The 24,826-nt window shown below is 40.9% G+C and overlaps 1 protein-coding gene across 9 annotated transcripts in view; it reads left to right on the top strand.

The window, feature by feature from the left end:
* Positions 1-24,826, top strand: part of LOC137431911 (protein ITPRID2) — a 227,741-nt gene that overhangs the window by 135,754 nt on the left and 67,161 nt on the right. For all 9 annotated transcript variants that reach the window (XR_010985368.2, XR_013624197.1, XR_010985367.2 and 6 more), the window contains 2 exons: positions 3,280-3,986; positions 5,794-5,854. Coding sequence is in view for 3 of the 9 variants with exons in the window: in XM_068123744.2 (XP_067979845.2) it covers positions 3,280-3,986; positions 5,794-5,854 (768 nt within the window). In the remaining 6 variants the exon portion in view is untranslated. The remainder of the gene's footprint in view (positions 1-3,279; positions 3,987-5,793; positions 5,855-24,826) is intronic.

Here is a 24,826-nt window from a genome sequence, read left to right as displayed (position 1 = left end):
GAGTCTGTTTGTCTGTTTGTCTGTCGGTCTGTTTGTTGGTCTATTTGTTTGTTTGTTTGTTTGTCCGCACAGAGTAAGTATCATTTTCTTTGCAATCATTGGTCCGATTGACAGGAAATCCTCACCCTAGGTACAACTCATCCTGTCAAATTTTAAAATAATTATGACATAAGTCATGAGGTGTGGGTGACATCTTGGAAAAAACGAAAAACTTGCACTTCTATATCTCCAAAAGTGCTGCGTAGAAAAAATTGAGACATGACTCATTGTAAAGAACTCTCCATGGGGAATAATATATGTCGATGATTATGTCATAGGTGCCTCCATTATGATGTCATAATTCAACAAGTACAAAACTTCATCCGTTTAAGGTGAAATTTGTTGAGCGTCATCTAGGGATAAATTGGTGGAGAAAAAAAACTAATGATCACGTCATCGGTCATGTGGTCCGGCCGCCATATTTTTTTTAACACGGAACCCTTAAAAAAAACACTAAAATATGTCCTGGCGAGGATCTGCAATCTCTGCTCTTTCTTGTTAATGTTGTCAAAGACACACACACACACACACACACACACACACACACACACACACACACACACACACACACACACACACACACACACACACACACACACACACACACGTCGCTGGATCTTCCAGTGTGGTGGTCATTTGTCTATTTGCTCATGTATCTATTTCGTCTGTCTGTGTGATTGATGTAAGAATGTGTGATCAATGTAAGAATGTGCTTTCACTTTTACGAGAAGGGGAGGGAGCACAGGGAGTTGAGGTTCAGAAGGGGTGGCGAGAGCAGAGATGGGACATAGTCGAGAGGGGGAGGGTGAGGGTTGGAACTTGGGGGAGGGAGTAGCGGGGTGGGGTTGAAGAGGCGTGGTGCAGGAGGGGGGAGGCTGGGAGGTGGTTTGAAGGCTCGGAATGTGGAGGACAGGAGGGAGATTGAAGCCTTCGGGTTGGGAGGAGGAGGTTGAGGACTTTGTCATGGGGCTTGAAGACATGATTGAGGGCTTGAAGAAGAAAGGGGTGGGTGATTCAGTCACATTTTACGTTACGCGGAATTACCATGGGTCCCCTGCCATCATGCTGTCAAGGGACATTCCTTTCAAACTCTGTAATATTCCACATTTTATTGGGAAATAATTCCCTTATAACAGCCCAGTAGACCTGGGTTATTTATTTATTAATTTTTGAGATATTGCCCGCCACAAAGCTTTTAAGGCCACTTGAGGTGGGTGCTACACAAAGGAAAGTATATATATATATATATATATATATATATATATATATATATATATATATATATATATATATATATATATATATATATACCGTATATATATATATATATATATATATATATATATATATATATATATATATATATATATATATATATATATATATATAGATAGATAGATAGATAGATAGATATAGATATATATATATATATATATATATATATATATGACAGAAAGGAGGAATTTATTGAGATTCCTCTTGAGTTCAGGTTGGTTGGGATAGAGGGGAAAGCAGGATGCAGGTAAACTGTTCCAGAGTGATGCCGTGCAGGGAAAAAAACTAGAAGAATATCTCGTATTCTTACTCATCGGGACAGATACAGTGCATGGATGGGAAGAAACTGCCAAACATGATGCTGATGCTTGTCTCTCTCCCATCCTCCGTCCCTCCACCCCGGATTGGTTGGCTTTCTCATTTGTGTACATTTTTGCAGTTTTATTAGTCCCGTACCGGTGTACACCAGAGGGTGTACACCTCCGTCTGTCAGTCCGTCAGTCCGTCAGTCTGTCAGTCCATCACGCAAAGAACAGTTTTCTGGACTTTTTTTCTAAACTCTTAATGCTGATGATTTCAAACTTGGTACATGGTTTCCTCATGATAAGTTACAGATCAAGTTCGATTTCCACGACGTTTCGATCATTTTTGACAAAGTTATGGCACTTTGAACTTTGGTAATTCTGATAATTCTGATGCTCCTTAACTCAGTGCCATTTTAAGTTTTAATTTCCTTTAAAAACCATTTTCTCTGCAATAATTGGACCGATTGAGATCAAATTTTCACCGTAGGGGGGACTCGGTCTGTAGAATATTTTAATGGTAATTATGACATCACATGTCACGTGGTTCGGCCGCCATATTGTTTTTCGTGAAAACACAAAAACCCCTTTTTCTCTGCAACGGCTGAACAGATCGAGGCCATACTTTGCAGGCAGAATCGCATACCCATGACAAACAAAAAAGTCAGCGAGTTTGACGTCATGTGTCACATGGTTTCAGAGTTATGACGTTTTTAAGCATGAACCTTTAAAACCGAGCTCCTCCCTCATTTTTGATCCAATTGAGGGGAAACTTCACAGATCTGTTCAGCATGTCAGTCTACTAAACTGTCCTTTTGGAATTTGCGATAGGGCATGTGGTTTGGCAGATATCGTTAATTAAACGAAAATATTTTTTAAAAACATGGATATCTCTTGAATCGCTAGTACGTCAGACCGTGAAAAAAAAATGAATGAATGATCGTTTTAAGGCCATTTTCCCCGCTAGAGCGGGGGTTAGCCTTGCGGGCCCCATGGCAATCATGGTTCCCTGTTTGAGGCAATGTTTTTATGACCGGATGCCCTTCCTGGCGCCAACTCTTGGTCACGCTCTTACGATGTGCAGGGATACGGTGTATCTATTCTAAACCGGTGTACACACCGGGATCATTCATCCCAGCAAGCTGGTACTCAATTTGCCGACCTCGGAAGGATGATAGGCTGAGTCAACCCCCCTGGTGTTAATTCAGCGATCGACCGGGATTCAAACCCAGGATCCTAGGATCCCAAGCCGGCACCCTAACCGCTAAGCCAACACCAGGCTTTACCTCAGACCGTGAGTTGGCAATTATATAATTCACACAGTGCAATATGTGCAGGCCGCTCCACGGAGCGACCTTGCGGGCTTATCAACGAGGTGAGGCATGATACACATGTGTCTCAGCATACCTCAGATCAAGTTTGAAAACCAGCATCAACCGTGCATAAATTTGCATATTCGATCATTTTTGACAAAGTTATGGCACTTTGAACTTTGGTAGGGGACATGTATTGCAGCGCAATACTCAGAATGCTTGTTTTCACTGGAAACATGTCGATAAAAAAAAAAATTTAACCACCCCCTACTCCCACCCCCAGCCTTCCCATTTCCCTTTTGCCTGGATAAGAAAATCTGAATTTCAATTGCTGGTGTGTTCCTTTCTAGATCGTTTCCGTCAAGTGGAGGTGTTGGTGAATGTTGCTGATGCTTTCTCATCACTGTATTCGCGCGTCAGCGGAACACCTATTCAATGCATTGGAAAGGTGACAACTACGGCCAATTGTGACGAGCCGAGATTAGAGTGTAGCTCATCCGAACAGAAAACGAAGCGCTTGGCAAGCCGCTTGTTGCAACACACTCGATCACGGCATTCTTCCCAATCTCTTTGCGAGAGTCCCAATTTCAATACGCCTCATCTAAAATCCTCAGAAGCAGTTTCTTTGGTGCCGATTGAAGAGGACTTTATCAATTTGAATTGCTCAACGTCTCTGCAAACTGATTTAGCTTCTCACCCCACTCCGTATGACCAGTGTGAGGAAACAAATCCAGGGAATGAAGACCTGCATCGCTTACCCCTTCCAGCTGATTCTCCCGTTTTCTATCCTGATACATTGTCTGAAACGTCATTACTGAAAGCACATACAGGTGCAGCAAACTACTTGTGTGGTGGGACATGTTGTGGTGATTTTCAATATGAAAATCTATCTGAAGAAGACTCTCCCACGTATGGTCCAGGAGTTGTGACTGAAAACTTGCACTTTCGAAAGCCCTTAACATCTACACCTGATGGGCAAGAAAAAGACTGTCCTGGATCTAGGCTCCTTCTTTTAAATACTGACCATCAACAAAAGGACTCTTTTGATATCGAAGAAGTAAGTACATGGTTTGTTTGTTTTAACATTCACAAGGAGACTGAAGAAATGGTGTTTATAGCTGTCGTTGTACGGTATATTTGAAGGAGCTTTAAAATGTTAGTGGAAAATTAAATACAGTAGGAACCTCTTTTATCCGGAATGGTTGGGACCAAGGGTGTTCCGGACAACTGATATTTCCGATTAATGGATCGAGTTTGGAATTAAATGTATTTTTATTTTTATGGATGTCGTTATGTTACGTTGTACCCTAACCCAAATCATAATAGCTAACCCCCTCCTTCTCTCCCCTCATTCTTTGTATATTTGGATCATTGGCAAAGAGGAAATTCCTCCTTGTGGGAAATGCCTCGCTGAGTGCGATGAGAAGGGTGGTGCCATAGTTGTGGTGTCGTTGGCACTCGAGTGCCCCAGGAAGTGACGCCACTTCCCCGAAGCCGAGTGGCTGTTTGTCCTTTGTATTCGTCTGTATGTTCATGTGTATGAGATGGGTGTGTTGCAGCTCCTCAACCAACCTTGGATTCTGTTTAAAAAACAAAACAAAAAACATTTGGCTTTTATGAGTCGAGCAACTTGTCATTCTGAACCGGCTTGGCCACTAAACCCGGCCTAGCTCATTTTGGATCAGCTTTGTTCGTGCCTTTCACCTCACAAATCCCAAAGCCCCATTGAACATCCGTTTTTTGTTGTTGTTTCCCCTCTCTCCCCCCAGATATTTTGCATATGAGTCTGGAGGGCCATAATTGATCGCTAAAAATGCACCAACAACCTCCGATGGTGTAAATCTAGTGCAAAGTAACCTCGGGGAAAATCCGACTTTTTTGGATAATGGGTCTTCCGTTATTTGATTATTTAGTTGTCCAGATGAAAGAGGTTCTACTGAATTATGTAAATATTTATGTATTGCATGTTAATATCGATTGCAGTTCCAAAATCGTTCTTAAATAACTCAACTTGATTTAATGGTTAATTTACACCTCGTGGATGTCTTGCATAAAACCAATTTTGTTCATCTTTTTTTTTCTTTTTTTCTTTTTGTATACTGAATCGAGGCTCGTGAAAGAGCTAAGTGAAAGAGCTCGTGAAAGAGCTAATCTTCTTCACCAATCCAGCTTTCCTGCAGTGTAGCTTTGTTTCCAATGGGGTTTGATTATTAGTGCGTCCCCCGCGCAGCGAGAGACATGGTTTTGCAGTCACTTCTGTCTGTCTGTGTCTGTCAAGGCCGCAACTTTTTTTTTTTTTTTTTACAATTTCAGCTTTTCTCAACGAATTTTCAACACAGTTTTGTTTTGAGCATATGGAGGAGACATAATTATGTCGAAAGGTCAAAGGTCAGCGTCACCTAAAATCATCAATTTTCATCTGATTGACCTGAAATTTAAAGAATTTGCAAATTGGGTCACTGATTAGGTTCACCAATCAAAAGTAGAAGGCGATCGGTATCCTTGCATTAAAATGTCAAAGGTTGCATAAAATCATCAATTTTCATCCTATTGACTTGAAATTTGAGCAGGCATTGCATATTGGGTCACTGAAGCATATTATTTGAGGGCAAAAGGTCAAGGCTGCCTAGAATCGTCAATATTTTGTATTTTTTTTTTGGCTGTTTTCATCATGTTTTGCAAAGAAGAAATCTGAATACAAAGTGGATACAGATGGGCTTTTCATTTTCAGATGCTTTCTAGTTTACATTGCATTGTCGTCATCCAAACGATAAAAAAATAAAATCAACAAGGCATGTTGTTTGTGTAAGGAGGAGACCTGAAAGGGCCATATAATGAAATACATCGTTAATGTCACTGTACAGATTCAGAGTGATGATGGTGCAGCTGGCGTGAAAAGATTTCTGGGCCCAAATTGCAGACGAGGTAAGGGTTTGAGCTGAAATGAAACATACATGTTTCTTTTATCATTGTTACAATAATACCATGATGTTTGGCATGTATATTAGCTGTGTTGTACTATCTCTCCATCTCAATCTCTCTATCTCTATATCTCTCTATCTATCTCTATATATCTCTATATATCTCTATATATCTCTATATATCTCTATATATCTCTATATATCTCTATATCTCTCTATATATCTCTATATGTCTCTATATGTCTCTATATCTCTCTATATCTCTCTATATATCTCTATATATCTCTATCTATCTCTATATATCTCTATATATCTCTATATATCTCTATATATCTCTATATCTCTCTATATGTCTCTATATATCTCTATATCTCTCTATATCTCTCTATCTATCTCTATCTATCTCTATATATCTCTATATATCTCTATATATCTCTATATATCTCTATATATCTCTATATATCTCTATATATCTCTATATATCTCTATATGTCTCTATATGTCTTTATATGTCTCTATATCTCTCTATATCTCTCTATATCTCTCTATATATCTCTATATATCTCTATATATCTCTATATATCTCTATATATCTCTATATATCTCTATATCTCTCTATATCTCTCTATATATCTCTATATATCTCTATATATCTCTATATATCTCTATATATCTCTATATATCTCTATATCTCTCTATATATCTCTATATATCTCTATATATCTCTCTATATCTCTCTATATCTCTCTATATATCTCTATATATCTCTATATATCTCTATATATCTCTATATATCTCTATATCTCTCTATATCTCTCTATATCTCTCTATATATCTCTATATCTCTCTATATCTCTCTATATATCTCTATATATCTCTATATATCTCTATATATCTCTATATCTCTCTATATATCTCTATATATCTCTATATATCTCTATATCTCTCTATATCTCTCTATATCTCTATATATCTCTATATATCTCTATATCTCTCTATATATCTCTATATATCTCTATATATCTCTATATATCTCTATATATCTCTATATATCTCTATATATCTCTATATATCTCTATATATCTCTATATCTCTCTATATATCTCTATATATCTCTATATATCTCTATATCTCTCTATATCTCTCTATATCTCTCTATCTATCTCTATATATCTCTATATATCTCTATATATCTCTATATCTCTCTATATATCTCTATATCTCTCTATATCTCTCTATATCTCTCTATATATCTCTATATATCTCTATATCTCTCTATATCTCTCTATATCTCTCTATATATCTCTATATATCTCTATATATCTCTATATATCTCTATATATCTCTATATATCTCTATATATCTCTATATATCTCTATATCTCTCTATATATCTCTATATGTCTCTATATGTCTCTATATCTCTCTATATATCTCTATATATCTCTATATATCTCTATATATCTCTATATATCTCTATATATCTCTATATATCTCTATATATCTCTATATATCTCTATATATCTCTATATCTCTCTATATCTCTCTATATCTCTCTATATATCTCTATATATCTCTATATATCTCTATATATCTCTATATCTCTCTATATCTCTCTATATATCTCTATATATCTCTATATCTCTCTATATATCTCTATATATCTCTATATATCTCTATATATCTCTATATACAGTATCTCTATATATCTCTATATATCTCTATATATCTCTATATCTCTCTATATCTCTCTATATATCTCTATATCTCTCTATATCTCTCTATATCTCTCTATATATCTCTATATATCTCTATATCTCTCTATATCTCTCTCTATATCTCTATATCTCTCTATATATCTCTATATATCTCTATATATCTCTATATATCTCTATATATCTCTATATATCTCTATATATCTCTATATCTCTCTATATATCTCTATATATCTCTATATATCTCTATATATCTCTATATATCTCTATATATCTCTATATATCTCTATATATCTCTATATATCTCTATATCTCTCTATATCTCTCTATATCTCTCTATATCTCTCTATATCTCTCTATATATCTCTATATATCTCTATATCTCTCTATATATCTCTATATATCTCTATATCTCTCTATATCTCTCTATATATCTCTATATATCTCTATATCTCTCTATATCTCTCTATATATCTCTATATATCTCTATATATCTCTATATCTCTCTATATATCTCTATATATCTCTATATCTCTCTATATCTCTCTCTATATCTCTATATCTCTCTATATATCTCTATATATCTCTATATATCTCTATATATCTCTATATATCTCTATATATCTCTATATATCTCTATATATCTCTATATATCTCTATATATCTCTATATCTCTCTATATATCTCTATATATCTCTATATATCTCTATATATCTCTATATATCTCTATATATCTCTATATCTCTCTATATATCTCTATATATCTCTATATATCTCTATATCTCTCTATATATCTCTATATACCTCTATATCTCTCTATATCTCTCTATATATCTCTATATATCTCTATATATCTCTATATATCTCTATATATCTCTATATATCTCTATATATCTCTATATATCTCTATATCTCTCTATATATCTCTATATATCTCTATATATCTCTATATATCTCTATATATCTCTATATATCTCTATATATCTCTATATATCTCTATCTATATATCTCTATATACCTCTATATCTCTCTATATCTCTCTATATATCTCTATATATCTCTATATATCTCTATATCTCTCTATATATTTCTATATATCTCTATATATCTCTATATATCTCTATCTCTCTATATATCTCTATATATCTCTATATCTCTATATATATCTCTAATATAATCTCTATATATCTCTATATATCTCTATATATCTCTATATATCTCTATATATCTCTATATATCTCTATATCTCTCTATATATCTCTATATATCTCTATATATCTCTCTATATATCTCTATATATCTCTATATATCTCTATATATCTCTATATATCTCTATATCTCTCTATATATATCTCTATATATCTCTATATCTCTCTATATATCTCTATATATCTCTATATATCTCTATATATCTCTCTATATCTCTCTATATATCTCTATATATCTCTATATATCTCTATATATCTCTATATATCTCTATATCTCTCTATATATCTCTATATATCTCTATATATCTCTATATCTCTCTATATATCTCTATATATCTCTATATATCTCTCTATATCTCTATATATCTCTATATATCTCTCTATATCTCTATATATCTCTATATCTCTCTATATATCTCTATATATCTCTCTATATCTCTATATATCTCTATATCTCTCTATATCTCTCTATATCTCTCTATATATCTCTATATATCTCTATATATCTCTATATATCTCTATATCTCTCTATATATCTCTATATATCTCTATATATCTCTATATCTCTCTATATATCTCTATATATCTCTCTATATCTCTATATATCTCTATATATCTCTATATCTCTCTATATCTCTCTATATATCTCTATATATCTCTATATCTCTCTATATCTCTCTATATATCTCTATATCTCTCTATATATCTCTATATATCTCTATATATCTCTATATCTCTCTATATATCTCTATATCTCTCTATATATCTCTATATATCTCTATATATCTCTATATATCTCTGTATATCTCTGTATATCTCTATATATCTCTATATATCTCTATATATCTCTATATATCTCTATATATCTCTATATATCTCTATATCTCTCTATATATCTCTATATATCTCTATATCTCTCTATATATCTCTATATATCTCTATATATCTCTCTATATATCTCTATATATCTCTATATATCTCTATATATGAAGAGTTCAGGCGCAAAAACCGATAAACGCCATTTTTGATGAAACTGAACTATGTTTACCAAAGTATATGTTTCAATACCTCCGTTTCAGTAGGCAAATCATTTTCTCCCAAAACCCGATTGCGTCCACGTATTTTCCCATTCAAGATCGCATTTCGTTGCAGAAAACGATAAGTGCCGAGGCCGTACTTTCCCAAACCCCGATACATCCATTCAGCCAATCAGCGCACGCGGCTTGTTTACTGCATCCAACACGTCTGCGCCCTGCGTATCGGCGAAGCGAGTGAAATTCTGTCCGATTTATCGTTAAAAACTGCTGTAATTTGCAAGGAATAATGCAGGAATTTGATGAAATCGAAGAGCCAGTGATGCTCTCGCCATCTGGGCGTAAGAAGAAGCGCCGTCCAGAGGAATCTGTTCGTTCTGTGGCGAAGAAAGGGCGGCACAGTTCGATCGGAAAAATTCCGTGTGTAGCTTGTGTACATAACTCTGATTTGTGCATGGCATCTACACTGACTGACGATGATGTGGGTTACGTGCATGGGCTCCTGTTTACGACGGCTGAGAAAGTGAAGCAGGATGCCATACTCCTATCGTACATGAACATTAAGGCAGCTCAACGCCGTAGGCCCAAGGTGGATGACCCAGCAAGGCAGAAGAGCAGGGACATCGATGTGAAATACCTTGTGCTGACGGAAGATAGACAGAAAGTGCCAGTGTGCAAGGCATCATTCCTCAGCATCTTTTGTGAGTATTTTTCCAGATCTATAAAAATAATTAATGCTCTTTTTTTCAGCGTTGCTGGTCATGTCAGGATGGGTCACTTCTTGACCCCCCCCCCCCCCCCACCCCTCTTCTGACCACAACCACTGCAGGGGCCAGGGCAAGGCACAGTAGTTATTTATTTTCATGATGAGAGTGGCCAGTCATTAAATTGTCATGTTATTCTATAACATTATGCATGCATCCACTGCTGTCTGGATCATAATTTTGATTTACATTTTGCAATCTTGTTTGGTTTTCAAAAGTACTGGTTTTTTTCAATGAAGTTTTGTGCTGCAACATGACAGTTTCCATCATGTCCATTGTCCGTCGTACATTTTATTTGGAAAATAATCTTACCTGGTGCTTAAATTGCCAGCTGTTTTTTCTGGCTTGCTTCATAATTTTTCATTGTAATTTCAGGTGTAAAAAAAGATCGAGTATCCAACATAGCGAAGTACTGGTTCGAAAAGGGAGTAGCCCGGCCGGAGAATCGTGGCGGTGCCCGCAAGGTCGAGGAGAATAATGAGAGAAAGGCAGCACATCGGGACTTTTACTTGTCGAGCCAGTCACTATGCACGGCGTGGTGCCCCTGGCCGGAAGTACCTACCGACAGATCTCAGTGTCAAGAAGATGCATCGATTGTTCGCGGATCAGAATCATGCCCAGATTTCATACGCATTCTACTACGGTGTCTTCGTGTATGATTTTAACCTTGGCTTTGGACACCCTGCGAAAGATGTATGCAGTTCCTGTGTGAAATACCGTATAAAGTTAAAAGATCCAGAGCTATCTGATGAGGAGAAACGTGAAACATCAGCCATGTATCTCCTCCATCGTCGCAGGGGACGCAAGCTTTACGACATTATGAATGCAGTTGGGGATACCTTCACTGTCTGTTTCGACATCATGGAGAACCTCGTTCTACCCAAATCACCCATTGGACAGATGTATTATTCCCGCCAACTCTATCTGTATGTTTTTGGTGTTGTTCGTCACCGTGGGCGAGGCCAGCCACAAGGGAAGGAGGACATTCATCTGTTCGTCTGGCTGGAAAATCAGAACAGCAAGGACAGCAACATGGTGGCATCTGCCCTTCAGCATTACTTCGGAACTGTAGTCCATGAAGAACTGTCTCAGTTTAAAACACTGCGGCTATTTTCTGATTCCTGCTATGGGCAAAACAAAAATATCAATGTTTTGTCCATGCTCTTTGCATTAAGGAAGCAGAAATTTAGGGATCTGAAAATCGAGTACACCTTTCCGATACGTGGCCATAGCTTCCTCCCTGCTGACCGTGTTTTTGGCCGGATTGAACAGGACATTCGGAAGAAGGACACCATTCTGCTTCCATCTGAGTACCTCGATATTTTACGAAAGCATGGAAATGTTCATGTTTATGGCACTGATTGGGCTTGCTATGATTTCAAGTCCGCAGCGACAGGTCACTGCTCCTCATCCCGTTCATTCAAAATCAGCCAGGCCAGGGTGCTCGAGATAAAAACCACCGTTTAGAGGCCATTTTTCCCCGCAAGGCGGGGGTTGGCCTTTTCGGGCACCGTGGTTGTTGTTGTTTTTTGGTCCCCTTTTTGAAGCAATGTTTTACGGCCGGATGCCCTTCCTGACGCCAACCCTTTTTGCCGCCTTCAACGACAAACAGGGAATTACCAGTGAACTGGTACTCAATTAGCCGACCTCGGAAGGATGACAGGCTGAGTCAACCCCCCTGGCATTAATTCGGCGATCGACCGAGATTCGAACCCAGGATCCTAGGATCCTAAGCCGGCACCCTAGCCGCTAGCCCAACACCAGGGCTCGAGATAGATGGGGACAAACTTGGATTCAAACAAATCTACAGTCTTGACTTTTGCTATCACAATGTTTTGAAAAGGGGAAAAAAATGGGAATCATTCAAGCCTGTTCTGAGTCCAATGGTCAACTGCGTGAAGGAAGCTAAGAAAACGGATGTCCTGAAGCTGATCGATGAACTTGGTGCTGGTGAAGGAGTCAGAGAATTTTATGAGAATGCCTTGGTTGATGTTGGACAGAATGTTGGGAGACAGGACTTAGATGAGAGCAGTGATGAAGAATAGAGTTTGTGTGATTCCATGAACCTAGTGCCAAGTGTGGCAGGGTTATCCGATTTCCGCTTATCAGTATTAGTGGAACTAGGGCGTGCCCGTACGTGGGTGCAAAAAAACATGCGTGCAAACAACAACAACAAAAAAAAACTTTGAAACCACGTGGCAGTAACGACCACAGAACCCCCCCCCCCCCCTCTATTTACATGAAATGGTTTGGTCCATTCGCAAAGCCAAAGCGAACGGCTTGCGAGTACGGTAGAACCCCCCCCTCTATTTACATGAAATGGTTTGGTCCATTCGCAAAGCCAAAGCGAACGGCTTGCGAGTACGGTGACCATACCTTGGGAACCACTTGTCCGATTAATTTCAAACCTTGAAAAGGCACATCCTCGGGTCCCCAGCAATATACCTGGCATGTTTCAAGTATATCGGACCCGTGGTTGTCGAGAAACAGCGGTCACAGACAAACACACAGACACACAGAGATTACTGGAATTATAGATAGATGTTGCAGAAATCAGTTTCCGAGCTGGACTCCAATTGGGAAATTTTTTGAAAGGTTATTGTGACTGAAATGGTGTGTTCGCCTCCTGATCATCAGGAGGCGAACACACCTTTTCAGTCGGTCAGTGATGTACCCTTTCAGTGCTAGTATAGGCTTGAAAACTGATTTTTGTGATATTCCATTGCATGCTCAGCTGTTGTAGGATCTGCTCTCTGACATCATCTGTGACGTCATGTTGTTCGTTATTCATGTTTGTGCATTGGGGGGGGGGGGGGGGTGGATAGGGGGGCTGCTCCATAAAGTACACACACACACAGACTGGAATGTTTCAGGATGGCAAACCTTACCCCTGTTAAGGCTTGAATGATACGATCATTTTGTCAGTTCTGCTTTTGCAAATTTGGTGTACCGGGTGAGGTGACTCCGTGTACGTACTCAGTGGACAGCCCCTCAACTTGTGATACTGCCAACACTGCTTACTGCCAGGTTTATGATTCTGATTTTGGAGTGTTGTACTGGCAACTTGTGATGCTGACATACATACTGCTGATTTGTGTTGGTGGATTAGGATACTGCTGATTTGTGATGTTACTTGGGATACTGCTGACTTGTGATGGTGACTTTGGATAGTGCCATGAGAGTGTCCTCGGTGGCTGTGGTCGTCTGCAAAAGATTGATTCTTACCCGTAAATTTATCAGCAACAGAAAACTGGCAAAACTGGTTTTGGGGGCGTTGAAGCCTTTTTGGTATTAATTTTATTATTATGCCACATCATACTTGCCATAAGAATGACATTCTGGTCATTTCATACTACTTTTACTTGTCTCTACAGTGACATTTGGATTTATCTGTTTTTGACAAAAAACGACCCATGGAGTTATCTGTTTTTGCGGGAAAACGTGTTCAAAATCACCAAACATTTGCTTTTCTAATAAATTTTAATTTTTGAAATCCTGCCGTTTTATTACCTCATATTTACTGATTAAGATACAGCCCATGTCATTTTGATGGGTTTCACCTGGAATGCACAGCAGAAAATCGTGATTTTCTCATTTCAGCAAAAATGGATATATCTGTTTTTGCATCTGAACTCTTCATATCTCTATATATCTCTATATATCTCTATATATCTCTATATATCTCTATATATCTCTATATATCTCTATATATCTCTATATATCTCTATATATCTCTATATATCTCTATATATCTCTATATATCTCTATATATCTCTATATATCTCTATATCTCTCTATATCTCTCTATATATCTCTATATATCTCTATATCTCTCTATATATCTCTATATATCTCTATATCTCTCTATATATCTCTATATCTCTCTATATATCTCTATATCTCTCTATATATCTCTATATATCTCTATATATCTCTATATATCTCTATATATCTCTATATATCTCTATATATCTCTATATATCTCTATATATCTCTATATATCTCTATATATCTCTATATATCTCTATATATCTCTATATATCTCTATATATCTCTATATATCTCTATATATCTCTATATATCTCTATATCTCTCTATATATCTCTATATATCTCTATATCTCTCTATATATCTCTATATATCTCTATATATCTCTATATCTCTCTATATATCTCTATATATCTCTATATATCTCTATATATCTCTATATATCTCTATATATCTCTATATATCTCTATATAACAACAACATGCATTTTAACGCCATTTTCCCTGCTAGAGCGGGGGTTAGCCTTGCGGTCCCCATGACGATCTTCTCCATTTTGCCCTATTTTCTGCATCTCTCCTTGTTGACCCCCTTGCCCGCATTTCTTCTTCCACCATCTTTAGCCAAGTCTTTCTCGGTCTTCCCCGTCCTCTACTTCCTTCTACATTCATTTCCATCACTCTTCTCAACCAGTCACTTTCATCCTTCCTCAACACATGACCAAACCATCTCAACCTGTTCCTCTTCATAACATCAATCACAGGCTCTATTCCCATCATTTTTCGCAATTCATCATTTGTCTTCCTCTCTCTCAACGCTACTCCGCACATCCATCGAACCAATCGCATTTCCACCCTTTCCAACCATCGTTGCTGATCGACGTTCATTACCCATGTCTCGCTCCCATAAATCATAACACTTCTCACACATGCAGCATACACCTTTCCCTTCAGCTTCAATGACACTCCCCTCCGCATCAGCACGCCACTCAGTTCCCGAAACTTCTTCCATGCACATCTCACTCGAGCAACCGTTGCCGAGTCTGATCCACCTTCTCCATTCAGCATGTCTCCGAGGTAGCAAAATGTTTTCACACCTTCCAGCTTCATGCCGTCTCCAAGATCCAACTCAACATTTTCTCCATCTGCAGCTCCCTCTGTGCACACCTTACATTTGAATGTAGCTGCCAAACTGGTTAATGACCCTCTCAGACCACTACATTTTTGATGAACCCACTCATCGCACATTGTACATTGAATGGAGTTCACTCCGACACCCTTCCTGCACACAGCACAGGGCTACTTCCCAGTTCTTTCCACCTCACCACATGCTTTACCACTTGCCATCACCTTCGTCTTTCCGATATTCTCCTTCAGACCTTTTGTCTCCATACATTCCTTCCACTTGTTCAGCTTTTCCTTCAGTCCATCCATACTTTCTGCAATCAACACCAGATCATCTGCATACAACAACTCCCACGGTAAACCCTCCTTTACGTTCTGAGCCAGCACCTCCATCACAGCTACAAATAGTAGTGGACTTAGTACCGACCCCTGATGCACTCCCACCTTCACCTCAAACTCACCACTGTTCCCGTCCTTCGTCCTTACAGCTGTGCGCGCTCTTTTGTACATTGCCATCACTACTCTGATCAACCATTCCTCCACTCCTAACTTCCTCATTGCCCATGTCAATACTTTGCGTGGAACCCTATCAAATGCTTTCTCCAGATCAACAAACCCAAGAAACAACTTCTTCCTCTTCTCCATGTACCTGCAACTGCCTCACAATAAAAAGGGCGTCTGTCGTTCCTCTTCCTGGCATAAATCCAAACTGCATTTCGTTGATCTTCACTTTCTTCCTTATCCTCCTCTCCAACACCCTTTCCAATACCTTCATTCCATGCTCCAATAACTTTATCGCTCGGTACGAGCCACACTCTGGAGGGTCACCTTTCCCCTTGTATGGAGGGACGAGGGTACTCAGTTCCCAAGCCACTGGAATGCGGCCTTCTTTCACCGCCAGATTACAGATCTCTGTCATTCTCTTCACACCCCAACTTCACTGCTGCCTTCAACATATCTCCCACAACCCCCGTCGGCCCTCCCACTTTTCTACTCTTCATTGCTTTTATCGCTTCCTCAACTTCCTTCTCAGTTATCTTCTCTGCCGGTCCTAAAACTGGGTTACGCTCTATGTTGCCATCCCATTCATTCTCTGTATTCAACAGCATTTCCATATATCTTTTCCATCTTCCTTTAATTCCATCTGGGTCCACAACGATTTGTCCCACTTCATCCTTCAAGCAACTCACCCCCATCACATCACACCTCTCTTTCACTATCTGCTTTGTAATCCTGAATACTGCTCTCTGACCCTCTTCCCAATCCAAGCGTCTCCGAACATTTTCCTCCATGGCTCCTGCGCCTTTGCTACCTCCTTCTTTGCAGCCCTCTTGGCTGCCTTATAACTTTCATGCTCTGCTGTTTCTGCTCCCGTACCCTTCGCCTTCTGCCACTCCTTGAACTTCTTCCTCTTCTCGTCAATCTTCTTTCCAACTTCATCATCCCACCACCATGTTTCCGAGTGCCTCGGTGGTCCTTTTGTCCATCCACATACCTCACCAACGGCTCCCAACAGACTAGCTTTCATTGACATCCAACCACTTTCAAGCTCAACCACATCATCCTCTACCCTACTCAGCCTCTCTTTTAATGCCTCCCTTACTGTCACCTCTTTCAACCTCCACACCTTCATTCTCGGTTGTTACTTCACTCGCCGAGCTCTCCTCGCACCTTTCACCCTTATGTCGCAGACAACCAAGTGGTGCTGTGAAACAGCCTCCTCCCCCGGGATCACCTTTGTGACCCGGAGGTGCCCCCTATCTCGCCTACGCACCATCAGTTCGTCAACGGTTGTCGTCGACCCACCTGACGTGTATGTAACAAGCTTATTATCCTCTTTCTGGAACTGAGTATACAAATCAGCTCCATCAGCAAACTCCAAAATCCTTTCACCTTCTCCATTTCTCACACCATATCCGTAAACCCCATGAATTCCCTCAAAACCACCCATACTCCTTCACACATGTCCATTTAGGTCTCCTCCTACCACAACAACTTCCTCATCTTTCACATTTTCCATCAGCTTCTCTATCGCACACCAGAACTTGTCCTCCTCTTCATCGCTCCGACCAACCTGCAGAGCATATCCCGAGATGACGTTCACCAAGAGCTTTCCAATCATCATTTTCACCATCATCAACCTATCACTCACTCTAGTCACACTCACCACACTGTCTACAAACTCCTCAGAAAACAGGACACCAACACCATTCACGCCCTCTGGGCACCCTTGCCACACAAACTTGTATTTCTGTCCCTGCCTACCCTTCACCATTCTCGCACCACTTCCCTTCCATCTCGTCTCTTGCACACAACATATGTCCACTCTTCTTCTGACCAATACTTCCACCACTTCTCCTGATCTCCCTGTCATTGTCCCTACAATCCTTGTCCCAAACCTCAGAAACCGATCTCCACTTCGGGCTGTACCCTGCCCAAATGTAGTTGTAATTGTCATGGTTCTCTTTTTGAGGCAATGTTTTTATGGCCGGATGCCCTTCCTGACGCCAACCCTCTTAGTCGTCTCTTACGACACGCAGGGATACGGTGTACCTATTCTAATCCAGGGTACACACTGGAAAACGTTTAAAACATGGAAATTCTGGGGGTGGAGTGCATCACGGCTGCGGGGGCCCCGTCAGCACCACGCCACGGTGGCCCGGTCAGCGCCACACCACGTCGGCCCGGTCAGCACCACACCCCGTCGGCCCGGTCAGCACCACACCACACCCCGTCGGCCCGGTCAGCACCACACCACACCACGTCAGCCCGGTCAGCACCACACCACGTCGGCCCGGTCAGCACCACACCACGTCGGCCCTGTCAGCACCACACCACGTCGGCCTGGTCAGCACCACACCACGTCAGCACCACACCACGTCGGCCCGGTCAGCACCACACCACGGCGGCCCGGTCAGCACCACACCACGGCGGCCCGGTCAGCACCACACCACGGCGGCCCGGTCAGCACCACACCACGTCTGCCCGTTCAACACCACGGCGGCCCGGTCAGCACCACACCCTTGGAAAGGACTTCGATGCTGTGGAGAGATCGAAGCAAGCCTCCTTTCTCGAGCGGACCGGAAGTGGAATTCCATATATATATAAGCACATATATATAATGTGCACCGATATATAAGGATATAATATATTGTGGGCTTTCACTAAAAATACTAGCAAATAATAACGGTGGGGTAGCAGAAAAGGAGGTGGGGTTGAGAGTTTTGGGTATTAAATCAAGCCTCTCAAAATATCAGCGCCACACACACACCACGTCAGCCCGGTCGGCCCAGAGCCTGGCGCGAAGTCAAAGGACATCAGCACGTCATCCGAAAACAGCTCCGGTTGTTGCGAACCACTCGGTCAATGGCGCGAACCAGGTCCCGACATGCCCTTGCTCGCTCGGCCCCGATGAAGGCCTCGCTGGGTGTTCTCCAAACAGGGGCAGAATCGCCCAAGCCACGCTGGATTTCGGCAGCAGAAGCCTTGCTCGCTCGTCCCCGATGAAGGCCTCGCTGGGTGTTACTCCTCGATAACAACTCCTTCTCCAGCCCGATGAAGGCCACTTCAACAACAAAGAGCAAACCAAACTAAAGGTCTGAGGTTTAAATAAGACAGGTTCCTCCAAGATCCTCTCTAACGATGTTCCAATCATTTGCACCTGAGCTGGTGTACCTGATTCTAATTTTAGGTATTTGAAGTAGTGATAAATGTCGGGGTGTACTTACTTTTTCTACATGCGAAATTTGCATTTATGTTTATTTGAATTATACAATGGACTACAAAATGTAAATGTTTCATGATATTTGTTATATTATATCACCTTTATCTATCAATATTGTTGAAATGAAGATCAAATAGCTGTATGTTGAAATATGTTGAAAAAGTCAAAACTTTACATGGGGTGTACTTACTTTTTCATGTGACTATATATATCTCTATCTCTATCTCTATCTCCATCTCCATCTCCATCTCCATCTCCATCTCCATCTCCATCTCTCTCTCTCTCTCTCTTTCTCTCTCTCTCTCCCTCTCTCTCTCTCTCTCTCTCTCCCTCTCTCTCTCTCTCTCTCTCCCTCTCTCTCTCTCCCTCTCTCTCTCTCCCTCTCTCTCTCTCCCTCTCTCTCTCTCCCTCTCTCTCTCTCCCTCTCTCTCTCTCTCTCCCTCTCCCTCTCTCTCTCTCCCTCTCTCTCTCTCCCTCTCTCTCTCTCCCTCTCTCTCTCTCCCTCTCTCTCTCTCGCCCTCTCTCTCTCTCCCTCTCTCTCTCTCCCTCTCTCTCCCCCTCTCTCTCTCCCTCTCTCTCTCTCCCTCCCTCTCTCTCTCTCCCTCTCTCTCTCTCCCCTCTCTCTCACCAATACCTCAGCACCACGTGATTTAAAACCACCACGTTATTAAAAACACTTCACAACCACAGAAACAAAAGTTTCAGGGAGCAGTTCAGTGACAACAAACACTGCCCAGATATGTAGATAGATAGATAAATGACTGTACCTGAGTTGCTGTTTTGTCATGGTTTACACACAATCATAATTCAAACAATCATAATGCACAAATGTATTTTGTAATATACGTGATATTACATTTTATAAACAATTGAAGTTGAAAACTTAAGTTGAAAAAAAAGATACCCCCAAAAAAAAAAATGGAATTTTTTTCTAAAAAAGATACCCTTAGGACATACCCACGGGAGAGATGGGTGCATACCAGAAGGTTGGTACCATTTCACAAAAGTTTGAGGGAGTTGTTCTCTGACGACACGGCACGACATGACACTACACAGCGATATATATATGTTTTTGTGAGGTACCCGTGCACGGGTAGGAAACCGAAAGCAAACGAACAATGTGGAAACATTGAATGTTAAATCATGGAATCGATAAATTCCACGTTCTTTTGCCACCTTTAGTCGAATGTCAGACATGGACACCCGGTTCGTGAATGACTTGCACAAAAAACGGCGAATGAGAAACTATGAACCAATAAATTCCACATTCCTGTGCCATCTTCAGTCGAACATCAGACATGGACAGCCGGTTCGTCAATGACTTCCACAAAAAAACGGTATATGGGAAACGATGAACCAAAAAATTTCACATTCCTTTGGATTCGGAGCAGCTCGTTATCGAGTTGATTTCAAAATCATATTTTATTGAGGAATTTATGAAACCTCCTTCCTACCTTACAACTTCCGTTGGGATCCCAAAACGTTCCACAGAAGGTTTGGTGGGGCTAGCCCCAAAACTGAGGAAGTAGTTTTGGGCCAGACAGACAGACAGACAGACAGACGGGCAGATGGACAGACACTCGTGTTTTATAACATAGACTAGCGTGGCTCGGCTCGCTGCTCTCACCTGGCCTCACCACACGTCGTCGCAGAGGCATGTGCTTGTTCAAACTGAGGATAATGACCTGACTGAACTTGAGTTGTTGTGTTATGATTTACACCAATCATAATACAAACATTTGTTTTGTATAATTTTTTTTGTAATCAAAAATGGTCCAAGTGGTGTTAAGCTCCAAATGGTCAAGAGTCCAAACTGTTAAATCAGTCTGAAGAGTGCGTGGGTCAAAACGGTGTTGCGGTCTAAGGGATTGAAAGGGACTTAATGGGTGTAAATGTTTAAAGGTTATAAAAGGTTGGAAGGGTGAAGGGATCTCAAGGTGTCTGAAGTATTAAAAGGGTCTTAAAGGTAAAAGTGGTCATAAGGATTTTGAGGGTCCTCTGGATCTTTGGATTTAATGGGTTTAAAGGGTTTAATGGTTTTGGGTCTTCGGGGTGTTTTGGGGTTTTTTCATTATTATTATTATTATTATTATTATTATTATTTTTGGATACAAGATCGAGGCTTGTGAAAGAGCTAACATTAATCACACAAAAAGTCAAATCGACACAGAAAACACAAAATAAGGGGAGTGGTAGACAAGATGGGGAGAGAGGGGGAAGGACACAAGCACAACATTTGAGAGCAGGGACATCGAGAGAACTGTGGGAGGGAGAGGGCTTGGGGGGAGTTGGGAGAGGTATAAAACATATGGACACTGCACGGACTTCCAGGTAAGAAGTTGGAATTTCAACAAAGTGGATCTGGGGTGAAATTAGCGGGGGTAGAAAAGATCAAGGTTTTTGGATGGGGGAAGATAGAGATGGTGGTGAACAGCTGTTTTAAAGACCTGGAGGGAGAAGTGGGATTGAAGGGAGTGGGGGAGTTTGTTCCAGAGGTGGGAGAAAAGGGGAATGAAAGAGTGAAGGTGAGCAGAGAGCCTAGATTTTGGCAGTTTAACCATAAGAGGGTTGTTGGCAGATCTTGGGTGACCTGTAGGAATATTTGGGGGACAGAGCACAGAGAGAGCTGGGGGAGCAAGGCTGGAGTGGAGTCGGTAGAAGACAGAAAGACCACCAACCTGCCTGCGGTGAGTGAGTGAAAGGCCCTCGGAGTTAGCTTCATCGCAGGAGATTCCAATGATTCTGAAAGCTTTGGTTTCAACAGCGTGACGCCGAGCTCGGTGTGAGGCAGGAGCACCGGCCCCAGAGAGGGGAACAGTATTAAAACAGTATTGGGTCTTTGGGGTCTTTTGGGTCTTCGGGGTCTTTTGGGTCTTCGGGGTCTTTTGGGTCGTTATGGTCTTTTGGGTCGTCATGGTCTTTTGGGGTCTTTGTTGTGTTTTGGGGTCTTTGTTGTGTTTTGGGGTCTTTGTTGTGTTTTGGGGTCTTTGTTGTGTTTTGGGGTCTTTGTTGTGTTTTGGGGTCTTTGTTGTGTTTTGGGGTCTTTGTTGTGTTTTGAGGTCTTGTGTTTTGGGGTCTTTGTTGTGTTTTGGGTCTTTGGAGTCTCTTGGGTCCTCTGAAGTCTTTGAGGTATTTAAGGTCTTCGGGGTCTTTTTTGGAACATCTGAAATCTTTGAGGTGTATTGGGTCGTTTGGGATCTTTGGGGTCTTGGTGGTCTTTAGGCTCTGGGGAAACTTAAAGGGTTTTCAAAGGTTATCCACACATGGCTTGCGACTTACTTTCCGGTCGCAGTGACCGTGTGGCACTGAATGGATTTCTCTCATCTCACCTTCCTGTTCAGGCTGGAGTTCCCCAAGGCAGTGTTCTGGGCCCTGTGGTGTTTTTGGTATTCATCAATGATCTTTCCGACTCTCTGGAAAATCCTCTCTATCTCTTTGCTGATGACTCCACTCTGCTGCTCCATATGTCAACCCTCAGATCGGCAGTCTGCAGCCTTTTCACTGTCTGCAGACCTGGACAAAATCACAGACTGGTCAAAGAAGTGGAACGTGTCTTTCAATCCTGAAAAATCTCACACTCTCACTATGTCTCTCTGAAAAGACCGTCCAGAAAACCCTCCCATCCACTTTCTCAACAATCCTCTAAAATAATTTCTGTCACTCCAGCTTTTGGGTCTCACCATCTGCCATGATCATTCCTGGGGAAACCACATTTCCAAGCTGAAGCTTACTGGCCTCCAAAGCCAGTCGCTGACTGGGAATCCTCCGTCGTTCGAAGTCCTTCCTTGGCACACCTGAGCTCCTCACCATATACAAGGCTTTCATCCGTAGCTCAATGGAACACTGCTCTCCACTCTAGGCTGATGCTCCTGCCTCACACCTAGCTCGGCTTCACGCTGTTGAAACCAAAGCTTTCAGGATCATTGGAATCTCCTGTGATGAAGCTAACTCTGAGGGCCTTTCACTCTCTCACCGCAGGCAGGTAGGTGGTCTTTCTGTCTTCTTTCGACTCCTCTCCGGCCTCGCCCCCACAGCTCTGTATGTGATCTGTCCCCCAAATATTCCTGCAGGACACACAAGAACTGGCATCAACCCTCTTCTGGTGAAATTGCCAAAATCAATCTGTTCAATCTGCTCACCTGCTTTGGGAACCCATCAAACCCTTCCAACCTCTGCTCACCTTCACTCTTTCATTCCTCTTTTTCCCACCTCTGGAACAAACTCCCTCACTCTCTTCAATCCCACTCTTCCGTCCAGGTCTTTATACAGCTGTTCACCACCATCTCTTATCTTCCCCCATCCATAACCTTGATCCTTTCTACCCCCGTTAATTTACCCCAAATCCACATCTTTCAATCCCCGACTTCATTTCCAAAATTCCTTGTGGTGTCAATTTGTTTTGTACCGTGTACCCAAAAGCCCTCTCCCTTCGAACAGATCTCCTGATGTCCCTGTTCTCTACTGTTGTGCTTGTGTGCTTCCGTCTCTCTCTCCCCATCTTGTCTCCTGCTCCCTTTATTGTTTTACGTGTCCTTTTATGTTTTTTGTGTTTTATGTGCTAATATGTGTTTGATGTGCTCGCTCTTAAACGAGCCTCGATCTTTTTTTCTTTTTTTTTTCTTTTTTTAACGTCTAAGGGATCTCAGCAGTCGAAAGGGTCGAAAGGTATGCGGGTCATTCCATGTCAAATCATCAAAGAATCTGCCGTCATCTCTCAGATTTTTGTAAAACTTTGGGAACCAATTGGGACCCATGAAAAACAGCTAGAACTCAAATATTTTTGCTAACAGCCTCTTAATTAGTGAGATACAGGTTAACGAACTTTGGACTAATTAGCGCGATGTCGCGAATTCAAATGGCCATATCTCTAAAAGTATAACACCTAGAGAGCTGGTTTTGGTGTCATTTTAAAGGTATTTTCATGCCCTATAAATTTGTCTGGGCAACATTTTCCTACCTCCAATCACAAAAAAGTTATCACAAAATATAAACTTCAATCGTGAATCCAAAAAAAATGTATCCTTCAAATTTCCTCAAATTCATCCCAGATGTACCTTATGATGTCAAGAAGCTTCCACATAAGTTTTGTGATGGGCACTCCAATAGTTTCTGAGATATGAGCAATAATGTACATTTACGTATGGCATATAGGTTCGAAAATCAGCATTTGTAATGTATTATACAATCATTCTAACCTAGCCATGACAGGGAACACAGGGAACAACCATCAATTGCTTTGAAGTATCATATACTTTCATTTTCAACTGGGCCTGAGGGGAATTCTCATCTGGGGAATTCCAACTGGGATTTCCCATGTGGGTAATTCGAGGTGATGCAACTTTCACAGTCTAAGATCCCCAGGGAAAGTCCAAGTTGGCTTAGTGTAATGCTTAGGCCTGCCACCAACAGAAATTGGCAGTTCACTTCTGAAGGAGCTGCAGAAAAATGACGACTGCCAAGGAAAAGTTCATCTTGAAGCAGAAATCCTGCTGCAATCCCTTTGGAGCTCATGAAAAACCAAAGTCGTCTGGCTTGAGAGCTGTTAGCCAAAAAGCCATAGCCGCTCATCCAAGCCTCAAACTGCAAAGTGCACAGAAAATCTGTACCCAGTGTCGTAAGAAACTGGCAAAAAGACAACCAGGT

The sequence above is a fragment of the Myxine glutinosa genome, chromosome 7 (genome assembly GCF_964187855.1).
Source record: "Myxine glutinosa chromosome 7, kmMyxGlut1.1, whole genome shotgun sequence".
Lineage (NCBI taxonomy): Eukaryota > Metazoa > Chordata > Myxini > Myxiniformes > Myxinidae > Myxine > Myxine glutinosa.
This window is presented reverse-complemented; position numbering and strand designations above follow the sequence as displayed.